The sequence below is a fragment of the Pinus tabuliformis genome, chromosome X, assembly GCF_031772625.1.
Source record: "Pinus tabuliformis cultivar Carrire ecotype Pingquan chromosome X, CPIR1, whole genome shotgun sequence".
In the NCBI taxonomy this organism is placed as follows: domain Eukaryota; kingdom Viridiplantae; phylum Streptophyta; class Pinopsida; order Pinales; family Pinaceae; genus Pinus; species Pinus tabuliformis.
This window is the reverse complement of record NC_142308.1, coordinates 1,192,158,033-1,192,182,266: the sequence shown is the minus strand read 5'-3', so window position 1 is coordinate 1,192,182,266 and position 24,234 is coordinate 1,192,158,033. Positions and strand designations below refer to the sequence as shown.

Here is a 24,234-nt window from a genome sequence, read left to right as displayed (position 1 = left end):
CGAAAAACCCAGGTACTTCATGCCTTCTTCTATCGGCTGGCTTATGCAAGAAGATGATCGGAAAAAGCATTATAGTAAAAAACTGACCTTTTCTGCATTTATTTGCATACCTGTGGTAGTGTTATAGAGATACAAAATGTCCTTGTAGCCTTGAAAATTTTGCAATGTTCCTTCTCCCAGCAAGAGGACATCATCAACAAACATGGGACGAGAGATAGCCTCCTTTATCAGATACTTTTACTCCTTTAATCTTGCCCTCTTGGACAGCTTTGGCTACCAACCAACGCAGGGCCTCTGCAACCAACACGAAAAGAAAAGGTGACAGGGCAGCCTTGTCTTAGACCTCGGGGGAAGAAGGGAGACGGGGAACCATTTATAAGGACTGAAAAAGAAAAAGAGGTTGACTGGATGCAGCCCATTATCCAATTTACTGAATCTATTGAGTGATTGCCACCCAATATGAATTGGGAAAAGTCTGAGGAAAGTCCAATTTACCCTGTCATAGGCTTTGGATAGATAGGTCCAATTTGCTTTGGATAGATAGGTCCAATTTCAGGGCAAAGGTTTTGGCCCTTGCCCTAACCATAGAGTGCAAGGCTTCTTGAGCTAGGGAGACCGCGTCATGGATTTGACGGTTAAACAGAAACCCAAGTTGTTCTTCTGAAATTATGGATTTGACGATGGGATTGAGTCTGTGGGCTAGAACCTTGGAGATCAACTTTTGAGTCTGTGGGCTAGAACCTTGGAGATCAACTTGTATATCACATTACAACAGGAAATGAGCCTGAAATCTTCAAAAACCTCAGGCTTCTGCTTCTTGGGAATAAGAGCCAGAAAGGTGGCATTTAAGGAACCCAAGACTTTACCTGGCCTTTTTGCCTCTGCTACCACCTTTAACAGGTCCTCCTTTAGTAGGTCGTAGAAGCCCACGAAGAATTCTTCCGAAAAACCATCCAGGCCTACGCTTTTATCTTTTTGAAAGGAAAAGAGAATCGACCTTATTTCCTCCTCCGTCAGTTCTGCCAAAAGGGAGTCATGCATTTCCTCTGTTACCAACCTCGGGAAAAGCGTCAGAACCTCCCACATCTCCGAGATTGGGGACCCTATCGGAGCCGCAAACAACGAGCAGAAAAAGGAAGTGGTTGCCTGAGCTTTCTCTTTGAAGGATTTGACAAAAACTCCCTCCTAGTTCTTAATCTGAGGATTGTAGTTCACGTTTTTGCGGCGAGAGGCAAAATGACGAAAAAACTTGTTGTTGTTGTCCCCTTCCTTCACCCAAATGGCCCTGCTTTTCATCCTCCAGAGTTGTTCCTCATTTTCCATAATGTCCTAACGCTTTTTTTCCAGGATTTCCCTGGTCTCTGCACTGAAAATTCCAGGATTTCCCTGGTCTCTGCACTGAAAATACCTTGAGAGTTTTCCTCGTACAACTTTTTAATGTCCTCTTCTACCTCCCTTAGCGAGATCCTTTCCTTAACTTGTCGGGCTTTCGACCAGCGCTTAGATACTTCCTTGATTTTGGCCAGCTTCGAGGCAAATTGCTGCATGCAGGAAACTAAAGAGGGATCCCTTAAGGGGCGCCAAGTGGAGGTTATTAAGGCCCTGTACTCCTCAGATTTTAGCCACGCGAGGTTGAACCTAAAGGGAGCAGTTGGCTTGTCCTCCTTATCCATCACTTCGAGCACTACAGAGACATGATCTGATCAGCCCCCTTTTTCCACCCAGGATCTGATTGTTCTTTGCCCTCTGACTAAAGCCTTAGCTGCCAGAAAATGGTCCAACCTTTTTGCCACTTCATCTTCTCCCCCTTCTTATTACGCCATGTTGGCGTTAATTTCCTCGGCTGAACATCCACCAATCTATGGCGCTCAAACTTTGAGGAGAATAACTCTGCTAGCTGATCTACCGCAGCCTGTGATCCCCACACTTCTCTGACCGAAAGAGAAAGATTTAAGTCTCCACCTAGGATTATATTATCTGCTTCCATCCAACCAGAGTCAAAAAGGTTTTGCCAAAAGGTCTTTCTATTCTAAAAGGGACCGTAAACATTTATAACTGTGTAGACAGCTCCATCCTTCCTGTGCTCCAGGACCTTCTTGATGGCTGAAGGCTCGAACTCTGGCTAATGCTATGTAGAGAGGACTCCACGCTAATATTTTTTAAGTCTTGATGGCTGAAGCGTTGAACTTTGTGGCTAATATTTCCTAATCTAAACTTAGGGAATATGGTTAAATAATCATAATTATATAATCAGAACTAATTAATTCAATGTTAGAATTCTTTATAAATTTACATGGATCAATCCAGAGATGATATGAGTCATCGATTAAGATTTAATCTTGCTTGTTGGAATCCCAACAAAAAGACATAAGAAGGAATCGATGTGGTGATGGAGAATGCAATAGAGACACTTGAGTAGTTCGATTTCCTTTGCAAATCGATTTCCAGAGTAGCAGTAGTCAGTGGTCAGAGAGAGCCAGAGATCGAAGCGATGAGTGAGGGGCAGAGATAGTGAGGTTGGAGGAAGTTTTCTAGATCCAGTGAGTGCATTTGCAAAGAGGCAGAAGCACCACAGAGAAACTAACGCAAGCACTGCGCAGTAGCTTCTAGAGGCAATGTGATTTGCAAATTCAGGAAGTCGTTTCAGTGTTCCGATGGTAGAAGAATTTTGCAGAGGTTGGGGAAGTGTTTCCAGAGTCAGAGGCAAGCATAAGACGCAGATCGATTTGAGATCCAAGTTGTGCGGATTAGATCTTGCACAGTGCCCATGTAAAGGGTGACGCAATGCAATTCTTAGAGGGTTTCAGAGGAAAGTCTTTAGCGCTGGATTTGCTTGTGCGGTGAGGATAATTCCTCACTAAATTTTTGCTAGTATTTTTCTCTATAGGATTGCCAGATTTCAGCATCTAGTTGTACTGAGAATTTCTCACTGCTGCATAATAATAAAAACCCTTAGCATAAACAATTAGAAGAAACAATATCAATCGTTGCCATAGGATTCTAGTGTAGGAATTTTCACATGGTATCATAGCGCAGTTGATCCGCTGGAGATCTCATAAACGAAGTAAAGGAATTCCACTGCTTAGCAAGGGCAACAGGCTTAAATTCCCAGGAGCAGCGCAGTCTATTGCCAGGCAGGCCAAGTTGCTTGAGGAAGTTCGATTTTTCTTAGCAGAGTGACAGAAAAATCGATTTTCCAAATTGAGTGATTCCAGATGCAAAGGGAATCGTTCAAGCTTTTCGTTGCGTAGATTTCTAGCTGGACGCAGAGGGTTTCTCAGCAAATTGCTAGAGTGAAGCCAACATCGGGTGGAAGAGAGAAAAGCACACGCAGAGGGAAAATTTCTCTCAGGGGATCTAGAGTTTTAGAGATCTAACTTTTCCAGTTACAGATTGGCAGTAGTTGTAAGCAGATCTTCTCACTCCAGAAGGGAGTGTGAGTAGTAGATCCAACAACCAAGCAGCGGGAAATAGGGTGATTTTCGGGTTTATTTTTCTCCAGTTTTGAATTTCATATATTTTGCAGCTTTACAGGGATGATCAGATGAGATTGCCAGAGGAGACCGTGTGAGTTAGTCATAATGCAGAGCTGGGTAGAAAATCGACTTCCAGTGATCGAAGACATGTGTTGAAGGAAGTATGAGTTGCCTAGTATGAGTTGCAAAGTGAATAAAGGTCCTAGTAAGGGACAAGGATCAAAATGAGGTAGTGGGGCACCAAACCCAGGCAGAGGAGGAGTATGAGGCTCCAAGTGTGCTAGATGAGCAGGGTCCTTGAGGAGTCCACCTCATGGATCAGTACCTAGCTACAGAGGCCCACAATATTCAATAACAAGATGGATCAGTGGCAGTAGATGCATTTAGATGCCATAGTGAGTTGCAAAGGCTAGTAACAGTCATATGCTAGAGAGCGCAATGAAGAGTCAGCGATAACGCAGATTCTTTAGTGATAGTGCAGAGGCTAGTAGCAGTCAAAGACTTGGGAGACAGATGCATCATACTATTCATAGATGATTTGGTATTTTGGATGTTTTTCAGTTGCAAATGTTGCAATTGCAGCGTCAATAGAGTTGCAGTGTTGGTAGTAGTACAGCAGGGTCAGCTACAACACAAATGCAACGTATACCAGTGTTGCATAGAATTTGGTGGGCAACAACAACCAGACATCAATAGCGTGATAGGAGATAATGTAGAGACAGGGTGTTATGGCAGGGTTTGTAGCACTAGAACGCATTCCTCACTAAGAGGGAGTGTTAATTTTTGTAGCACCAGATGTGTTCTAGCCACAAAATTTGGTGGAGAGACTAAAATACATGGGATTTCCAAAACCCAGAAATGGTTTCTGGAAATTTCACCTAGAAATGACTTAATTAGATTATTAACCAATTTTTTTAATATTTCCTAAGTCTAAACTTAGGGAATATGGTTAATTAATCAGAATTAATTAAGTCAATGTGAGAATTCTCTAGAAACTCACACGAATCAATCGAGAGATGATCTGGGTCATTAATTAAGATTTAATCTTGGTCGTTGGAGTCCCAACAGAAAGACATAAGAAGGGATCGATGTGGTGATGGAGAATGCACCAGAGACACTTACGCAGTTCAATTTCTTTGGCAGATTGATTTCCAGAGTAGCAGTCGTCAGTGGTCGAAGAGAGCCAGAGATCGAAGCAGTGAGTGAGAGGAAGGGACAATGAGGCTGGAGGAAGTTTTCCAGATTTAGCGAGTGCATTTGTAGAGAGGCAGAAGAACCACAGAGAAGTTGACGCCTGTACTGCACAGTAGCTTCTAGAGGTAGTTCGATTTGCAGAATAATTTTTCAAAGGCCAGGAGAAGCATTTCCAGAGTTAGAAGCAAGCAAAAGAGGTAGATCAATTTGAGATCCAGGTTGTACATATTAGACCTTGCGTAGTGCCCACATAGAGGGTGATTCAAGGCAATTCGTAGAAGGTTACAGAGGTCAGTGTTCAAAGCCAGATTCCCCTGTTGGGTGAGGAAATCTCCTCACTAGATTTTTTCCAGTTTTTTTCTCTGTACGATTGCCAGATTTCAGCATCCAGTTGTACTCATAATTTCTCACTGGTGCATAATAAAAAAAACCCTCAACTACTGCACCAGTTTTTCTAAGTTTGGTTTTTTCAAGGACTTCTGTCCAAAAATAATTGTGTTACTTTTATGTGTGTGTGCTAACATTTCTCAGCTTCCAACGTTTTATTTTTCCTCAAAATTTTATTTGTGAATGTTATAGTGTGTTTATTTTGATATTTGTCATAACAGATAAATTGATAATTAATTTATAATTAAAATAAATAATACCAATTGTTGTAATAGGGTTCCAGTGTAAGAATTTTCACAACATCCACCCTAGAAGCTACAAAACCTTCGTAGTTGGTCAGCTTCTTCAACGTGCTAATTGGATGTTGTTCTTCACCACCTTTCGCCTCTGCCTTACCATTCTTCCAAGTGTGAAGGTCCCTCTACAGGAGTCGCACAAGTTTCCTCAATTGCTTTCTCACCTAGACCTTCTTCGTCCTCCTTTTCTATGTGACTTCTTGATTGGCCAGTGAGCACTCCTGAGCTAGATGGCCCACTTCTATGCATGTGAAACAATGGAAGGGAAACTTCCAATAATCTAGCTTTTCGAACCATTTACTCTCGTTCATCTCTATCGTGACTTCTTCAAACAATCCTTCTCTTAAATATAACTCCACCAGTGTTTTTGCACATCGTCTGTCCACTTTCTTATCCCAATTTTCCTCCAAGCCAATGAATCGGCCTAGCTTGTTTCATTAGGCTTCGAAGAAAGAGTGGTTCCATAAAAATATTGGAAGGCCTGGTAAAAGAACCCGCACTTGATGCAGATTGAGCGACTCTCTCCTAGCATCAAAATCAATTCTCCAACGCTTCAGGACTAAACCCGTTTTCCCCAGCGCCAATTAGAAGCCAACGGTTTGTCTCTATCCACATCCTGCCTCACTTCGAGGAACAACCAACCCCTCGATAAGATGTGAAAGCTAGGAATGTAGCCTAACACTGGTTCCTAGTTCTCCATGATCGACTTCTGCAACTCTGCTTCACTCACACGTCTATCGCTAAACCTTCCTATCAGACCAGTCTGGAGGAGCTCTGGTAACTCAGATAACTGAATACCTGTCCCGACGACTAACTCTACTTTGTCCTTGTTGTGGATATACTTCCTCGCCGAATCCTTAGAATTTCGAGCCTCTTCCCTTGGGAGAGGGGGGTGTTCCTGTAATGATGGACAATCCTTTGCTTCTGTAGAATGGATGGCAGAGAGTTCTGCGTTGTCCGACTGGGCATCATTACTTGGAGGGGGAGGAAGATTGTGATCATTCCCCAAACAAATCTACGTCATGCGAAAAAGCTCTCCTTTTGTACTCCATCGAGTAATTTACAACATCGTCCTCCATTCTAGCCACCTCCAGAGAATAGCATATATCTAGTTATGATTTCTTAAACAAATCATAACTTTTGTCCTTAATTATTTACAAAACAATGCCACGCCCAATAGTTGTGCGCACAAGTCAAAACAGTCCAACCGAGCCTAACCTTAATGTTGGCACACCACAAAGAAACCCCAAGACAACCTCGCCCAAATAAAAGCCAAGTCTTGGCCCCTTGTTGCAGAAGTTTTGCCCTCAACCCTTCTCTCCAAGCGAACTCTATATATATATATATATATATATATATATATATATATAATTTTCCAAATAAATTGTATATATTATATTTGCTTTTTATTATGCCAAATATATACTTGTGTGAGAACTTAAATTTATATAAAAATATACGTTTTTCTTATCTAATCACCATAAAAGTTTAAATCATAAATAAATAATATTTATCAATGATAGTTTCAATAGGTAAGATACTAGTTTTATTTCAAATTTTATACATTTATATGGTGAAATTGTTTTCCTCTCAACATTCCATAATCAAGTATTGATTAACTATATCTATTTATATAAAAGAAATCAAAAGACATTAATCATTAATGGATGTTGGATATAATTAACAAGAAAAATAAATAAATAAATAAATAAATAAGAACACATCAATCATTGATGATTTAGCAATAAATTAAAGACATCAATCATTGATTATTTCAACAGCATATTGTGATAAGGTTTTTTTTCTAATGTTTATTTTAGTAAAAAAAAAAAAGTTATATGTATACCATCCATCCCACATATATATATATATATATATAACTTATAAAATTTTAAAAATAAATATACATATTTTTAATCTAAAAGACTATTAAACAAAATTTAAATCATAAATAAATAATCTGGTGATAATTTAAATTGAAAGATAATACTCTCATCACCGATTTGTTTGTGAAACAAGAAATCAAAATATATACAAATATATAAAAGAAATCAAAACACATAAATCATTGATGGTTTAGTAATGAATTAAAAGATACTAGTCATTGATCATTCCACTACATGCTTTGCTAAGGTTTAAATACAAGTTAATCTTATATGCAATAAACCTTTTTTTAGTGACAAATTTTTAATAAGAATGCAATAGAATTTTTGGTTATGCTAATATTTTGCCCAAATTTTAAACCAACCCATATTGAATTGTCAACTAAAGTTTTAGTCCTTGATCATTCAATTACATGCTATGTTAATGTTTAAATACAAGTTAATCTCATAGGCAATAAATCTTTTTCTAGTGACAATTTTGTAATAAAAATGCAATAGAATTTTTAGTTATGTTAATATTTTGCCCAAATTCTAAACCAACATATTAGAGTTTTGGATTAATGGGAACTTCGACTTCTTATTTCACTGGATTAGGTCAATGGAAGATATGGTTGCTACAAAATTAAATGTAAGTGACCCAAACTATCACCAAGTAGGTTGGGACCACGAACCATGTATGGTTTCATCTTGCCTAGTGAATGTCAGGTAATGTGGATGGTGGTTTAGTTAAATCTTATTATGTAATGATTTGGTTTAGTTGAAGAACTGTACCCTCAAAAAAATAAATGACAACCACTTATCCAAAGCATTGAGTGGTCAAGATTTGTTAAACACTATTTATTTATTTTGTAATAGCTTGATCCAAAGAGTGAATTAAAACAATTTTGTTCTCAAGAAGAAAGATAAAGTATAATTATCCATTTTTTTAGTTGTAACTTTTATTAATATAAATTATTTGATAAAATGTTTATTTCTTTATTGTTTTTTACTTTAATTTAACTCTATTTAAACTAAGCCTCAAAATTAATTACTACGAGATCAGAGGAAGGTTTCATTCATGTTCAGAGACTCTCAGACCCTCGCAGACTTTTTCAGGTATCCCGATCAGAGATGTTTGGCCCTATATATGCAGGAGGCTCTTAGGTTCCGAGCACATATTCTTCAGCCTCCCATCAGACCAGACCCCACACAAAGGATCACGACATTTTTCAGGGTACTACCTTCAGACAAGGGCACAAAGAGAACAATTGATACCGTTTCATATCCAAACTGTAGACCAATGAGGATCCGTGGGACCTCACTCCGCCACACGAGACCCCAACAGCTAAATCATCTCAGATCCGTCCCTGGGAGACAGACTAGGTCCTTCAGACCTCAGCAGTGCACAAACTCCCCCAGACAACGAGTTAGTGGACAATGTGTACCTCCCATTGACCATTCATCAGGCCAACAAACTTTGTGGAAACTTTTTCAGTGCTCTTGAGTTAGTCTCGGATGTTAGGAGAGATGGGTATGATCCTCTTCATCAGGGCATTCCATACATTGTATCTCTTATGTTCATGCATTGTACCTTCTATATTCATGCATTGTATTTTTTATAGGAGACCGTTTAGTTCTCCTGCATTTTATAGACATCATCATACTCAACAATGCCTTTGACCTACTTTGCAGTCATTAATTGGACATAAATACAATTATCTTATTTTATTTTTTATAACACTTATATAATAACAACATTTGCTTATTGGCCACACATTGAGGCTGGGATAATTTCTGCATACAGGGAGCTGCCAGATCCCCTGCCTCCTAGAGAGCGTCAACCACATCCACCTCCGTGCATTGATAAAAACTCACCCTGGGCTTTCTTTGACGGGGCCGCAAACCAACATGGATGCGGTGGAGGATTCATTTTGCATATCAATGAACAACATCTCTATAAAGTCAAGATGGGTTTGGGTGTTGGAACAAATAATTATGCTGAGCTCATTACCTTGCGCCACCTACTGCATTTCACTTTGGGACACCAGTGCACCAATATAAACATTTTCAGGGACTCAAAGATTATTGTCAATTGGTTCAATGGCATTTTTGATTGTCACATTCACACACTCAGCAACATTTTAAACGAGGTAAATATTTTCAAGGCAGAATTTAACAATCTCTCTTGCTCTCATATCTACAGGGAGCATAACAGCAATGCTGACAAATTATCCAAGGAGGCCGCGTTAATGCCCAGAGGTGAATGGGTGATTACCGAGCAGCGAGGGACAAATGAATATCAGTATTACCATCGGCCATATATAGATCCAATCTATCAGAGGGACCCTGGTCATTGACCAAGCTATTTTTGGTTTTGTAAAATCTGAACAATATACAAATTTTTGATAATCACTAAACTAAGTAAAGGGCCCTGCGTGGCTCATGTACAGGCATAAATCAAGCATACTACAGTTGATATTTTCCACAGCTGAATATAGCAGATTGCCCTGCGAGGTGTATCTGGTAACAGTTTCCATAGCATTTTCTTATGATCATAGTCCATAGTGACATACAGCGTATGCGATAGCATCTACAATATGTAATTTTTCCTACTTAATGAAAAGTTACGAATTTTTCCAGGGGAAAAAAACAACATTTCCTTTGTAATCATACTATTCCACTAAATAATAAATTAAAACAATATAAAAAAATAATGTTTACAAAACATGAAATGCTTTGAAAAAAAAAATTACTAACAAAATTCTTTATGAAATGACCAGCTTTAATTGAAAAGACCAGCTTAATGGCAATAAAGTATTCCGGAAGAGGTTACATTGCTTTTTTAAATCGGCTTTTCGTCCAGGAGAAACTAACAACCCATGAAAACAATATTGTCAGCCAAAGAATCAAGTGAAATGCAACCCATATAGTTGATAACACCATGCTATCTGATTTGTAATGGACAAAAATTTTCCGAAAGTCCAGACATTCATACTGTAATGCATCCAATGTTACATCAGGAAACAGAGATTGAGCTGCTAACTTATGTAAGAAATATTTTATCGTCAGACATAACTAAATAGAGAGTTTTACCGCTCCTTAGCCATGGCAACAAGGAGGTCAACACTTAAAACATAGACTATAGGATGGCAGAGAGCCTTTTGGAGTTTCTGTATGCTGCATATTTTCATTCAAAATTCTGAAAGCTCACACATATTCTTGCTCGAGTTGAAGCACTTCCATTCAGATACAATAGCTTTTTCAGAAAGGTATCTGCTTCCTTCTTTACAGAAGAAGTTGTCCCAACAGCCGATTGCCTTTTGGATAAACATGGTAATTCCACTTCCATTATTTCAAGAGCAGAAGCGCTCTTAAGCAACTTATCCAATATGGTTATTTCCCCTTTATCAAATTGGTATATACGTACTTTCACTTTCCGAAGGTTACCCAGTAGAGAGATCTCACAGGGTAGTATTGGATCTCTTACTAACACCTGCATTTACATCCCATGTACAAGTTAAATTTGGTCTTCCCGTTAATAACTATCACATTATCAATATACAGGATTATGGTCAGGATATTATATCCATTATACAATAGCAACACATTAATCCATCACAATACAATAACTCATGGATACATATATTATACGATGGCAACATCGCAATACAATAATTTATGGACATAGGTTATAGGATGGAAATTCAGTCATCCAATCCAACACAATAATTTACTTTTGTTTATTCCTGTTTTTCTTTTGTTTAGATTTGAGTTCTAGCTATTTTTGTGAAAGAATTTGTTAAATCTAGTGAAATTGGTAAAAAAAAAAATGAAAATTTGGCAGAATTATGAGTAAATTTTGATGAGGGATCTCAAGAAAGATGAGGCCTATGCTGGAATGTTGTGTGGATGTTCTAGCTATTTTTGTGAAAGAATTTGTTAAATCTAGTGAAATTGGTAAAAAAAAAATGAAAATTTGGCAGAATTATGAGTAAATTTTGATGAGGGATCTCAAGAAAGATGAGGCCTATGCTGGAATGTTGTGTGGATTTGGTTTCTCGTTGTACTCACAAGATCATTTTGTGCTCTGTTACCATGGTAAATAGTAATTAGGCAAGTTGTTTTTGATACTTTTCAGATTCTTTGTTGTGATGATATAAACGCTGCTCCTGGGATAAATGCTATACTCCCTTTTCCAATTTATCCTCCTGATTTGAAAGGCAATACCCAACTCTTGAATCTGCTTACCCTAATTTTACACTTAGACAAGGCTCTTACCCTAATGAGTAATTAGAGAATAATATTTGTTCCTACCGAATGGGGAATAATGGTTGAAATAGGAGGGCCGAATCTGAGTCCAGCCTTACTAATTTGTCTGGCACTCAAATAGCTAAACTGAAGTAGGTGAAATAAGAGGGCCGAATCTGAGGCCAGCCTTACTAATCTGTCTGGCCATTCAAATAGCTAGATACGAAGTAGTGATAACATAGATCGGGAAGAACTTTACCTTGAGCTATGTTAAATGCCCTCTTCTCCTTTCTCTGTTCTGGTAAGGAATAGAGTGATGTCCTAATCGAAATTTTCTTCTTTACTGTTTCATTTTCCCACTCGGTTTTGGTTCTTCCTCACCCTCATATTTTGGGAAGCAATCCTTCCAGGATAGAAATTTTCTGATATCAATGGAACTTTCTGTTAAGTTCCAGAATAATGATGGAAGGTAGTTATCAATAGATATTAGTTTCTAGATTAAACCATTTTCAAATTTGTCAAAAATGATGATCAATATGGAACATGAAAGTTTAGTTTAAAAGAATTTATATTTCAAAAAATTTTAACAGGGATGAAAAAAGATTTTGAATCTAATTGTTGCATCAGTTCTATGTAACTGTGACTTTGTGTCAAGACTGCTTCTCGTTTAAATTAAACAAGCTATTTTATATTTTGAAGGTTTTGTCTAGAGTTTTATTTTGTACTAAAGTTTAAAGGGTTTGGTGACTGTTATTTTGTACACACCACAAGGGTTCCAGTCCTGTATAAATAGGGTTGGCTTCATGTAATTGGGGCCAATTACAAGTCATCCGGTATATTTGGCCTGAACATTATGCAACATGCAGAATTTTGCCTAGAATCATAAATTGGAATGTATTTGGCCAGAACATTATGCAACATGCAGAATTTTGCCTAGAATTATAAATTGGAGTGTTTTAAACTGGAATGTCTCGGCCATGATTGTGTGAACCGGCCTGAACATTATGCAACATGCAGAATCTTGCCTAGAATCATAAATTGGAATGTTTCACGATCCAGAATTCCATCTATGTTTAAACCATGCAAGAGAACCCACGAGAATATTTGAGAGAACAGTGCATGAAAATGGCGAGAAGGATCAGTTCAAATTAGGTTTCTGTGCTCTACATTTATTAGTTACTATTGCTGTTTTCGTAATCAGTCCATGCAATCTTTTTCGGAGAGTTCTTGTAAATTAACTATATTTGGACAGTGAAAGGATCGTAAATTTAACGATAGCCTAACTAATACACAATAGCCTTTTTCCCTGGTCAATTTATATATACAGAGCTACCCGGAGCCCGCCTTTCCTCCTTGAAATTTCTACCTCAACACCTTGCCTAACCAAAAAGATATCGACAATATTCAGCAGGCATTATTTTTAATTATTATTTTTTAATTTGATGATAACGTGCCAGCATCTCTCATGCTTAGCTACAGGGCGTCTCACTGAATTCATGAGCTTTATGCCAAATACTGAGCCTTCCATGTTATGTATGGATTTAAGAGAGGTCTGTTATAGCCATAACCATAGTTTACATACATAAATGCATGACTTGTTTGAGAGAGAGAGACAGACCATGATAATGGTGTACAACACAGGATTAAGCTATACTATGTAAATTGAATGTGCTTATGCCATGATCAGATCATGAACTCTTATGGAATTATGTATATGCTATGTCAATTGAATGTGCTTATGTCATGATCAGATCATGGACTCTTATGGAATTAATACATATAGCTCTTGCTCCCAGACAAATAAAAGATATTCATGTCTATTCCTCTCAACAGCTGAAACCAAGTACACAGAATAAAGCAAATTATTAAGGAATGGTAAGCAGCATAATCCTTTGAAACTTTTAATCAATGTTGCTTGAATAATTCCAAGATATCAAAGCTAGAGCCAAATTAAATAGCTCCTGTATACATTCAATCAATGGCATTATGGCATTAGAGATGATAAACCGTTTGTACATAAACATGTATAGATATTCTCCTTAAGCTGTAGCTGAAGGGACTAAATGCAGTATTTCTATCACAAGTAAATCAGGATATTATTTACAAACAAAAAAAGGAGAGGAAGCTACTAACAGTAACGATTTCATGTGCTTGGAGACCTAATGCTACCACAAAATGCATTTCCAGGCAACTTGGCTTGCAGATTTCTCTACAAGTCCTCTTTGTTGTTAATACCCACTAGCTATTAGGCCTGAGAAACTTTAACATTCCAAACCAGGCCTAATGTATTAGCCCTAAAGACAGACCTTAAATTAAATTATAATGAAAATATATATAATTATAACCTGCTCACAGAACTTTAGCCCTGTGAATCACCAAAAACTGAGAAAATTGGGCCATGAGCTAAGTCACAGGACACGTCCCCTAGGGTCCCGTGTCCCGTATTTTACGTATTGGACACGAAACGGCCCTAATACGTGTCCAGTACGATTTTTAACGTGTCATAAAAATCGAATACGTATTCGACATTTTCCATTCGTGTCATAAATTTTGAATACGCGTATTTTGTACATAGAATACGTTGCCCTAACGTATTTCGATGTTTTGAATACGTATTGAAAAAAAGACATGGTTTATAGCCCCTTCTTAAATCAAGAGAAAATCTATTTGAAGGCTTAAGGTTAACTCTTCTAGGTATGCACTCAAAATGATTATTTTTTTTGTGATCAACATCTAAAATCTCTTTCGGCCCTATGGAAGATTGTCCTATCAGTCGAAGTGACTTGATTTGGTTATCATCTATTTTTGCTAGGATCAAATCTCTCTCGTTGGAGGAGTCTTACTTCAGAGTTTTGTTTGGTGTTTGGGATTCGTTTGGGCAATGGTTTGTTGCAGGAGGAGACCAAATACTATTCATTAAACTCTTCTATGATCTCAGTCCTTATCAAGACATGCTACACGTACAATCTATATGTCTTGTTACGCAATTCTTGGCACTTAATTGAACAGACCTGTGGCAATCTTTGCCTAAGGTTTCCTCAGGGGGGTTTGGTCCAATCTCATGAACAACAGTGACCTCCTCAATTCAAATACATGTTTGTATGGCTATTGAAAGGAGGTGAAGACTAAAGGTTTTTGACCGGTCTTTTATTGCTTCAACACTATTAAAATCTAAGCAGACACTTATCATTTCAGGCATCAAGTTAAGGTCTAGTGCAGCTTATTTTGTAGCATATATCTGAAAGTAATTGTGACATATAGCCATGCGATCACAAGCCTTGAAGCAATTTTTTGCAACCTCATTCTGAACCATTAATTTCTTTCAGACTTGCAATTAGGATCAATTTGGCAACTCCTCTTGGGAATATCGAGCTATGATATTCCTACTTATTTTGTATCTAGTATCTACTCTTTTGTATTTTCCATTGGCATTCTCTCAGGAGTCAGTATCTACTATAGTCTATGATCTATCTATGTACATTGTAAACACTGAACAGTGATACATTTTGATTTTGATGACTTAATGGAAAATCTGCATTTTATGGTTTTAATATCTAAGTTCTAAATTTATAATTAGTAGTAAGTACTTACTACTTAGTTTCTTATGTGCTTGTAAGTTGTAAATTTTGATTCTATTTTTTTTTTTTAAGTGAACTATGAACTTTGAGAAGTAATTATATTTTAATTTGATTAGATAAGCTGCAACCTGCAATTTAATATGGATAAAAAACTATATTTCAGTATATATATAAAACGTGTCCCCCGTGTCCTGTTTCCAGGTCGCTGCGTTTCGTATTGAATACCTCGTATTTACGTGTCCTCCGTGTCTCGTGTCCTCGTGTCATGTGACTTAGGCCATGAGCTACTTTGAGATTAGACCTTGCTTCCATCCCATTGTTATATGCCATATTATCACAGGCAGCTTTGGCAAGACCTGGAGATTGCTACTGCTGTTCCTGCTGGGATAAGTAGTGTAAGTTAATCCTTGCAAACTACTCTGGAGGCATTAGCATGTTTTCCATAAGTCAAGGATTTTGGAGCAGCGGATCCTTCAGAATTTTCACCGAAGATGACTGCACTATAATCAGATCGATTGGCCCCCATTAGACCATTGATGGCTAGAGCATTGGAGATATTGGTGTAAATCCCTGGAGTGGAGCTGCTAGCATTATTACTATTATTATTGACAGCAGATCCCAAGCTGATGAGGTTGTGTAGCTCATGAGTACTACCTCTGCAGATTAACATTGTGCAATTGCATTTGGAGATCCTGATTGTATGATGGCATTTTTGCAGCTGATGATGTACCTGCGATGGGTTTCATTTCTGCTGGAGTGATATAAGAGGCAGCCACTCAGTTCTAGCTGCATTGCCAATATAATTAGTTGTCTGTGTCTGTGAACTCAATGTACACTCCTCGTCAGCACTGAGACCATTATTCACTGGTCCATCCACAGCTGACTCAGCTTCAGATTTGAGACGCTTTGCAGCTCCTATGGGCAATGTGCAGCTTTCAATAGTTTTCAAATCATATTTACTCATGTCAAAGTTTGTCACAGCCAGAAGATTTTGATCTTGGGCCTCGCTCAGAGTACTCCAATGTGTCACTGATTCACCATGGCTCAGATTACTCCAATGCAGTGTTGTGAACATCGCGATTTAATCGTGATGTTTTCAAAGAATCACGATTTTTTTGGCTTGCCGATAAAATCGGGCGATTTTTAAGGCATTTTTTTTTCAAAAAAATCGTGAAAACATCGTGATTTTTTCCAAAAAATCTAGATTCGATGGGAAAAATCACCTTGGTCGGAAACAGCGTGTTTTAAGTGCGATTTCTTGGTTTTTATTTCTCATTTTTTGCAGACAGCGGCCTTGTTTGAGAGTTGAGGAGGAGAGGAAGGTGACTACTAGGGCAGAGGAGGAGAAAAACGGAAGATTTTGGCATCCCAAGCAAGACAAAATCGTGTTTGGACCAAATTTCTTCGGCAAACTGTGGTTTCCAGATATGGGCACCAAATTTGGCCTTTTTTTTGTTTTTTTCTTGTTTTTTATTGGGTTTCTATAACCCATTGATTATCAATGATTTTTAGTGGATTTGATTATATTTTCTTTTTCATTTTTGTTGCATAGAGTGGAGAGGGTTCATTTTGATAAAAAATGCAAAAACTTGATTGTTAGATTTATTAGTTTAATTTCTTCTTGTGCTTTATTTTTTTGCATCATTTTTGTTTGGGTTTGAATGTGCATTTTTTCTATTATTGTTGGATTGAGTTGAAGTTTTTTTTTTGTCAAAAATTCAATGTGTTGTGTGATGTATGTAATTTTTTATTTTTATTTTTATTTTTTTAATTTGCAATTCTTCTTGTGCCATAGGTTCAAGTTTCAACTTCAAACTTCATCTTACATTAAAACTCAAGAATTCAACCAAGTTACAAACATGCTAAGGAAATTGGACACTCTGTGGGAATTTGGTGAACATGATGGAGGGTTTGATAGATCAAACTTGTCTTGCAAGTTGTGTGGGCATCATATGACAGGGGGGGTTTATAGATTGAAGTATCACCTTGCAAAAATCCCTGGACATGAGATAGGGCCTTGCAAAAATACAACTCCAGAAATCATCCAAAAAGCTCTCAGATCATTGGAATAATTAGAGCAAGCCAAACTGTCCAATTCAGATTTAAGAAAGCAACTAGCAGGGAGAGTGTTAAGAGGTGAATATGAAAGTGGCATTGGTTCTACTTCAGCATCAATATCTACAACCAAACCTATAGCTACCTCATCATATTTTGTTCCTAGAACCACCGCTGGTTCACAACCATCTATCTTTTCAATGCTTAAAAAAAAGGAAAAAAAAGAAGCTGACAAGTTGGGCAAGTTTCTCCTTTGGAGTGATATTCCTTTCAGCATTGCAAGGAATAATCCATTTTTCCAGCCTGTTGTTGATGCTATTGCAATTGTTGGCCCAGGGTACAAAGTCCCTTCTTATGATGACTTTAGAGGCCGCATTCTTCAAGATGAAAAGGTTTACTGCACCAAAATATTGGAGGAGTTTAGGGCATCATGGGCATACACAGGATGCACTGTGATGTCAGATGGTTGGACCGATCAAAAAGGGAGAAGCCTTATAAATTTCTTGGTTAATTGTCCCAAGGGGACAATGTTTATGAAATCTGTTGATGCGTCTGCACATATCAAAGATGCAAAATTATTATGTGATTTGTTGGATGTGTTTATTTTGAAGGTGGGTGCAAAACATGTTGTCCAAGTCATAACGGACAATGCTGCAAATTATATTGTTGCTAGAAAGATGCTTATGGAGAGACATCCTATTTTATTTTGGACACCTTGTGCTGCACATTGCATTGATTTGATATTGGAGGACATATGAAAGATTTCTTTTGTCAAAGATCTTGTTGACTCATCTAAAAGCATTACAAAATTTATATATAATCATGCATATGTGCTTTATTTGATGAAAAATTCACCAACAACAAGGAGTTGGTGCGCCCCGCCATTACACGATTTGCCACTAGTTTCATATCTCTTCAATCCCTTTTGAATTCTATGTGGGATGTGAAGAGAATGTTTCTTTCAGATGAGTGTACTGCTTTGACATTTAGCTACAAACCATAGGGAGAGGCCATATGCAGATTAGTTTCATACCAAGAAAACTTCTAGGCGGGAATGCAGGAGGTGTGCAACATCACTGAACCTTTGGTAAAGGTTCTTCAATTAGTTGCCGCAAACCAGAGGGAGAGGCCATATGCAGATTAGTTTCATACCAGGAAAACTTTTGGGCAGGAGTGCAGGAGGTGTGCAACATTACTGAACCATTGGTAAAGGTTCTTCGATTAGTTGATGGTGACAAGCCCACAATGGGCTACTTGTATGAGGCCATGGACAGGGCCAAAGAATCCATTTGTGCCTACTATGATGATAAGGGTTATGAGGGGTTTCAGAAACAACTCCTCCTATGGGAAGTGATTGATGAACGATGGAACAACACACTCCATCGTCCCATTCATGCTGCAGGGATCTACCTGAACCCCACATTTTCTTACCCCTATGGGTTTTTATTTGATGCTGAGATCATGGATGGATTCTTCACCTATGTTCAGAGGATGGTGCCATCTCCAGCAGAACGTGTAGAAATTTCCAAAGAAACGGAGATATACAAGATGGCAGGTGGCACATTTAACTTTGAGATCACTGTGGTTGATAGGAATACTAAAATGCCAGGTATTTTTTAGTTTGCTTCAAATTTCATTGTTTCTTCAAGTTCATAACTTCATACTTTGCTTCAACTTTCAAATTTAATTTTTTTTCTTATGTTTATCTTATTTGTAATTTTGTTGTAGATGCATGGTGGAGAAGCTATGGTGCCAAAGTACCTCATCTGTGAAACCTTGCCATTCGAATCCTCAGCCAAACATGTAACTCCTCAGGATGTGAGCGCAACTAGAGTGTATTTGAAAAAATACACAACAAGAAGCACAACAAGTTAAACTTAAAAGTTAAAATATTCCAAATTTCCAATTAATTTTTTGAATTCATTAAATAATATTTTTTTTATAATTATTATTTTATGATCTTTGTACAGGTTGGAGCCCCAACGACTTAATGATATGGTCTACGTCTACTACAATCTTCGATTGTGGGTGAGGCAACTTGGGAGGACACATGATATGGAGGCCATCTCATTGGATGGGATTGACACCACTGCTACATGAAGGGTTGAGGCCGAGAGGTCTCTCATGGAGTCTACCGATGATTGGTTAGGGCAAGAGGTAGTGGAAGGCGTAGAGGGGGTGAAGGAGGAGGAGGTGACACCACCTACGCAAGCTACCCCTGCCACCAGTAGAGGACGTGGTCTACCTCCTGTAGCTCCTAGTTCTTCAGCTTCTAAAGCACAGCAGAGTCCACTGCCAACTCCACCGAGATCTACATGTAGAGGGAAAGGGAAAGCTATTGCATTTTCTCGCAAGAGGGGCAGAGGAAATCAATAGTATTAGTTATTTGGTTCATTTCATTGTATATGACATTATGACTCATGATATGAGATACATTATTATATTTTTTGTTGATATTTTGAGGCTGAGTTGGGACTCAGGAGACAGGGCTTACTATTCAAGACATTATTCACTGTTATGTGTGATGTAGCACTAGAAATGATATTACACATCTTATATATTAGTTCTTTTATCATATTTATGTGTCAATGTATTTATTTTATGTTATAGATGCTTTAGATATTAAAAAAAATGAATATTTTTGTATTTTTTTTTTGACTTTTTCCCGATTTTTACGATTTTTTCCAATTTTTCCCCTCGCTGATTTAATCCCGATCGCGATGTTCACAACACTGCTCTAGTGTCACTGATTCACCACGACTAAAAAAAAATATTGGTGCACTCCACTGACTTGGTCAGGATGGTGGGTTTCCAATTGCAATTGCTCTATTAGAATTTTCTTGTGCCTTTCCAGCAGCTCACAGACATCCTTCCTCAAAGCTTGTGGAATCAGACTGGTCTGTTGGCTGCTTGTTAAGCTTTCCATTCATGTCACCAAGCTTCTGCTCAATCCCATATTAATCCCATATAAATACTGAATTTTGTGGGGGTAGATGTGGGGTAAATCTTGGTGTATAAATAAAGAGTGCAGGAAACAACTGATGGAATGTTGGGGCCATGTTTTCATTCTCCTATTCTGCTTCTAGTCCAAGTTGGCACAGTCAATGATACAGGTTGGCATAGTCAGTGATACAGGTGGTCTAGTTAATGCTCAATATCCTCATATTTGGGCCAACCCTTGTGCCGCCTTAATTATTGCACTTGTGTTTCATTTAAAAGGTGGTACTCTTTCAAGGGGGACAAGATAATATTTCATAAGCCAAGGTGATGCTAAGGTTATCAAAGCTAGTCAAACCAGAGGCAATTCCTTCTTATTTGATATGTGTTTTATTCGCATATGATTTGATTCAGATTCTCTCCTAAGATCTACAAAATTCCCTCCCAGCTTTGTTCTTTGTTCATCTCTGAATTTTTAAATACTCTTAGATCTCTATCTTCTAGCTTGAGTGCCTGATTTGCCACCCAATCTGTTATTCATATGGTAGTGCTTCTATTAGTTGTTTTAAAAGCTTCCAATTTTAGGGATAGCCTTGCCTTTCTGGTGTTTATGATTATCTTAGAGTCCCCTTCTACTCCAATATCTTGGAAACCAAGCTTTTGCAAACTCTTATCTCTACAATCAAGGAATTGACTTTGGCTTGCTTGTTTGTATAACCCCTAATCCTTTCATTGAGATTGTTTTGAGCTGACCCTCATGATCCAGTAGGAGATCTCTTCCACAACATGCTTTCTGGGGTTCTCTTTTGTTATCCGATTCAAATTGATCTTTATCTTCCCTTCCCTTGGAGGTTTCCAAGACTCCTTGGGAGTAGACAACTCTCCTTCATCAAGAACGTACAAGCATAACATGCCTTTTTTGAGCATCCAGGTTTGAAGTTTGAACCTTGTCATTGGCTAAGGCAAGGTGTATTTGTTAGTAAGTTGTTTTTTTCTTTTTATTTTTTAATTTTGGGTGGGTTCCCTCTTCCTTTCACTCTAATTCGTCAAGAGGGAAGTGCATTTGTATTGCACCTCTGCATTGCATGAAACTGATTGGGTTCTGTTTGCAGTTGCTTGCCATTGTTAAGCAGAGCTCCTCAAAAGGTATGGCAGATGCAAAGGGCAAGTCTCATGTGGATAGGGGAGATGTGAAGATGAAGGGAAAGTCTATTGTAGGGGAACTTCCTGCAAGTTCCTGCAGGAGACAAAATGGACAGTTCTCATCAGAACTGCCTTGCGAGACTAGACATCCTTGCTGGATGTGGAGGTTTGTCACATGGATTGGAACAATCAGGTACCTATGGTTTACCCGTTATTTATGTAGGCTTTGAGCATGCATAATATGCAACAATAAATTCAAATCAGTCTACATAACGACAATAAAGACTGTAGATGATTGTTGTTGCCAATGGTTTAAGATGCTTAGGCATGTTTGGCTGTAAAAATTATACAAGTGAAAAGGACATGGTGATATAAGTTATCCTTTGATGTCAAAAAGCATAGTCATGTGTGGCAGTATGTTATGAACTATTTGAATAATTTTACTATATTTCATGATCTGTCTTTTCATCACTATTACAATTCTCAAAAACTGTTCTGGACTTAATAAAATGTATATTGTAGATGGGGTCAGTAGATATCATCTTTTAGAAAAAGTCATTCATAAACAGTTCTAGACGTATTATTGACTTGCTTTTGCTTCAATACTACACAACTGAATTTTTTATGGGATTTTGTATGGGTGAGCTTCACTAAGTGGACCATTGAGTATGAAGAGCCTACTGCGGAGGCTTTCAAGTTAAACCATCCAGAAGCAGAGGTTTTCTGTGATAATTTCAATGTTATCACATTGTTATACTGAGGTAAATTATTATTGGAAGTGTTAGTCTCATGCATAACAGTGACTTTAGACTTGCAAACTACATATAAATATAGTTTATAACTTGATTATTCAAACTAAAGAGCATGTTCATGATTCTTTTTTCCTACATTCATCTGACAAGAACTTAAACATGGTCATCGTGTCTCTTTCATATTAAATTCTTTACCTTGTTTGTTCTCATGGCCCAAGCTCTTTTAGTGTTTAATAGTTTGTGGATGATGTATTGGTAGGTCCATCATGGAAAAGAGAGGGAATGAAGAGGATTGCATTTCTACAACAGAGGCCGCTAAACTAGCTGCAAAGCTAACTGATGAGCAAAGGTGAAACCTGCCTATGCCAGCAGCCAAGGAAAGTGGATTTTATCGATGGTGGACGATTTTATCAATTGTGGACCACCTTATCAGGTAATCAGTTTGCCACTTCACTTTTGATTGAATTTTAGTGTGAATTTGAGTGCAGTAATGTTGATGTTTAAATTTCCTATAAGCTTCTTCAATGTCAGAATGGTCCCTCAAATACGATGTTGCACCAGAGCAGTGACATGCTCTATAGCCTAGTATGGAGGAGAAGTTGTCACAAGTAAACGAATGAATGAACATAATGTTATATTAAAAAATTAGATCAAGTTGGTCGCCCTAACGACAATGTATGCACTGGACAAAAGAGGCTTTGGATACTGATGACTGGTAAAACAATCTCTCAGGAAAGAAAACCTGATCTTATCACCAATTTTGGACTGGTAAGGGACATGATGTGCATCATTTGTTTGCTTATGTCTGGTAAAGATGTGTTTGATGTTGATTTGGGGTAGCATCGGATGTGCTCTGAGTCTCAAATTTTGCAGGGAGGCTTGGGCACATGTATTCCAAAGAACCCAGAAAGTGTTTTTGGAAATTCCACCCATAAGTGATTTTATTAAAATAACTAATATTTTTAATAGGGTTCCTAAGTCTAAACTTAGGAAAATTAAAATATTAATGGGTATTAATCTAATCATGGGTGAAACTTCTAAAAAAAAGACACGGATCAAGCCAAAACGATTTGAGCCTTTGATTAAAATTTAATCTAGGTTGTTGGTTGTCCAACAAAAAGATATAAGAAGGGGCTTGAGATCATTTGGAAAACACACTGAGAGATCAAGGAAATCGATTTTCTAAAGTGAGGAGTTCTCAAGAGGAAAAATCGATTGAGGAGATTTCTTGCAGTAGAGGGGCAGTGAGAATCCAGAAAAAGGAATTTTCAGAGAGTACAAGGCATAGGGAGGACAGAAAGACGTCCAGAAGATGGCTGATGTTGGGCCACGCAGTGTTGATGCAGAGGTAGCGTAGTCCTTGAGGGGAAGTTGAGTTTCCTGCTAAGGGAAGTCGAGTTTCAGTTGTCGAGAGTCGGGGTGTGAGTCTGGGAGGCAAGAGATCGATTTTCTCAACCAACAGAGGATCCAGAAGAGAGGCAACATAATACCCAACAGGGGTGACACGGAAACTACTGAGAGTGACACAATTCTGCGCAGAGGCCACGTAGAGGGTGACCCAAAGCCTCCAGTTCAGCAGGATCAGTCACTGATTCTCCTAGTGATTGGGTGAGATCATTTCACCATTCTTTTTGTCCAGTATTCTCTCTGTATCGGATTGCTAGTTGAGCATCCTAGAATTGTACTCGGATTTTCTCCTGCATAATAATAAAAACCTCAAAGCTGCTGCACTGGTTTTCCCACATTGGGCTTTTCTGGGGACTATTGTCCAATAATAACGGTGTCCTATGTGTTTCTATTTTCCTTGCTCAGTTTCTATGTTTTAGAATCATATTTAATTTGGTGTAGGTTGCTTCAATAATTTACTTCAATGTTTCAAGATGAAATCTGAAATAAGTTTGTAATGTAATTTACGATCTAGGTGAAGTAGATTTAGCTGGTTGCAGTAGGATTCCAGAGATTGTTAGATCTAGGAATTTTCACATTTGACACTATGGTGTTGTTAATTTGAGTCATTATTGTAGATGGGAAAATTTTGAGTATTACTACTCCAGATACTCTTGTTTAGGCATTAACAGGTCGGATTGGAATTGGCCTGATTCTAATCAACCACGACACTTAAATATTAATATTAATGAATTGATGCACAACAGATATATAATACACGGCATAGTCCAACCATTTGATAACTACAATGAGCCTTGTTTGACTAATGGACCATAGATCTCAGGATCCTAGTGCCATAAAAGTCAACAACACTAACCTAACTTGTAGTCATGCTCCAAAATTATGACTTAAGATTTAGT

The 24,234-nt window shown here is 37.9% G+C and overlaps 1 protein-coding gene across 3 annotated transcripts in view; it reads right to left on the bottom strand.

Annotated features, from left to right (window-relative positions):
- Positions 1–9,997: 9,997 nt before the first annotated feature.
- Positions 9,998–24,234, bottom strand: part of LOC149144211 (F-box protein At1g60400-like) — a 33,513-nt gene continuing 19,276 nt past the window's right edge. For all 3 annotated transcript variants that reach the window (XM_089449159.1, XM_089449160.1, XM_089449161.1), the window contains one exon: positions 9,998–10,708. In XM_089449159.1, the coding sequence (XP_089305285.1) occupies positions 10,403–10,708 (306 nt within the window). In that variant the 3' untranslated portion in view covers positions 9,998–10,402. The remainder of the gene's footprint in view (positions 10,709–24,234) is intronic.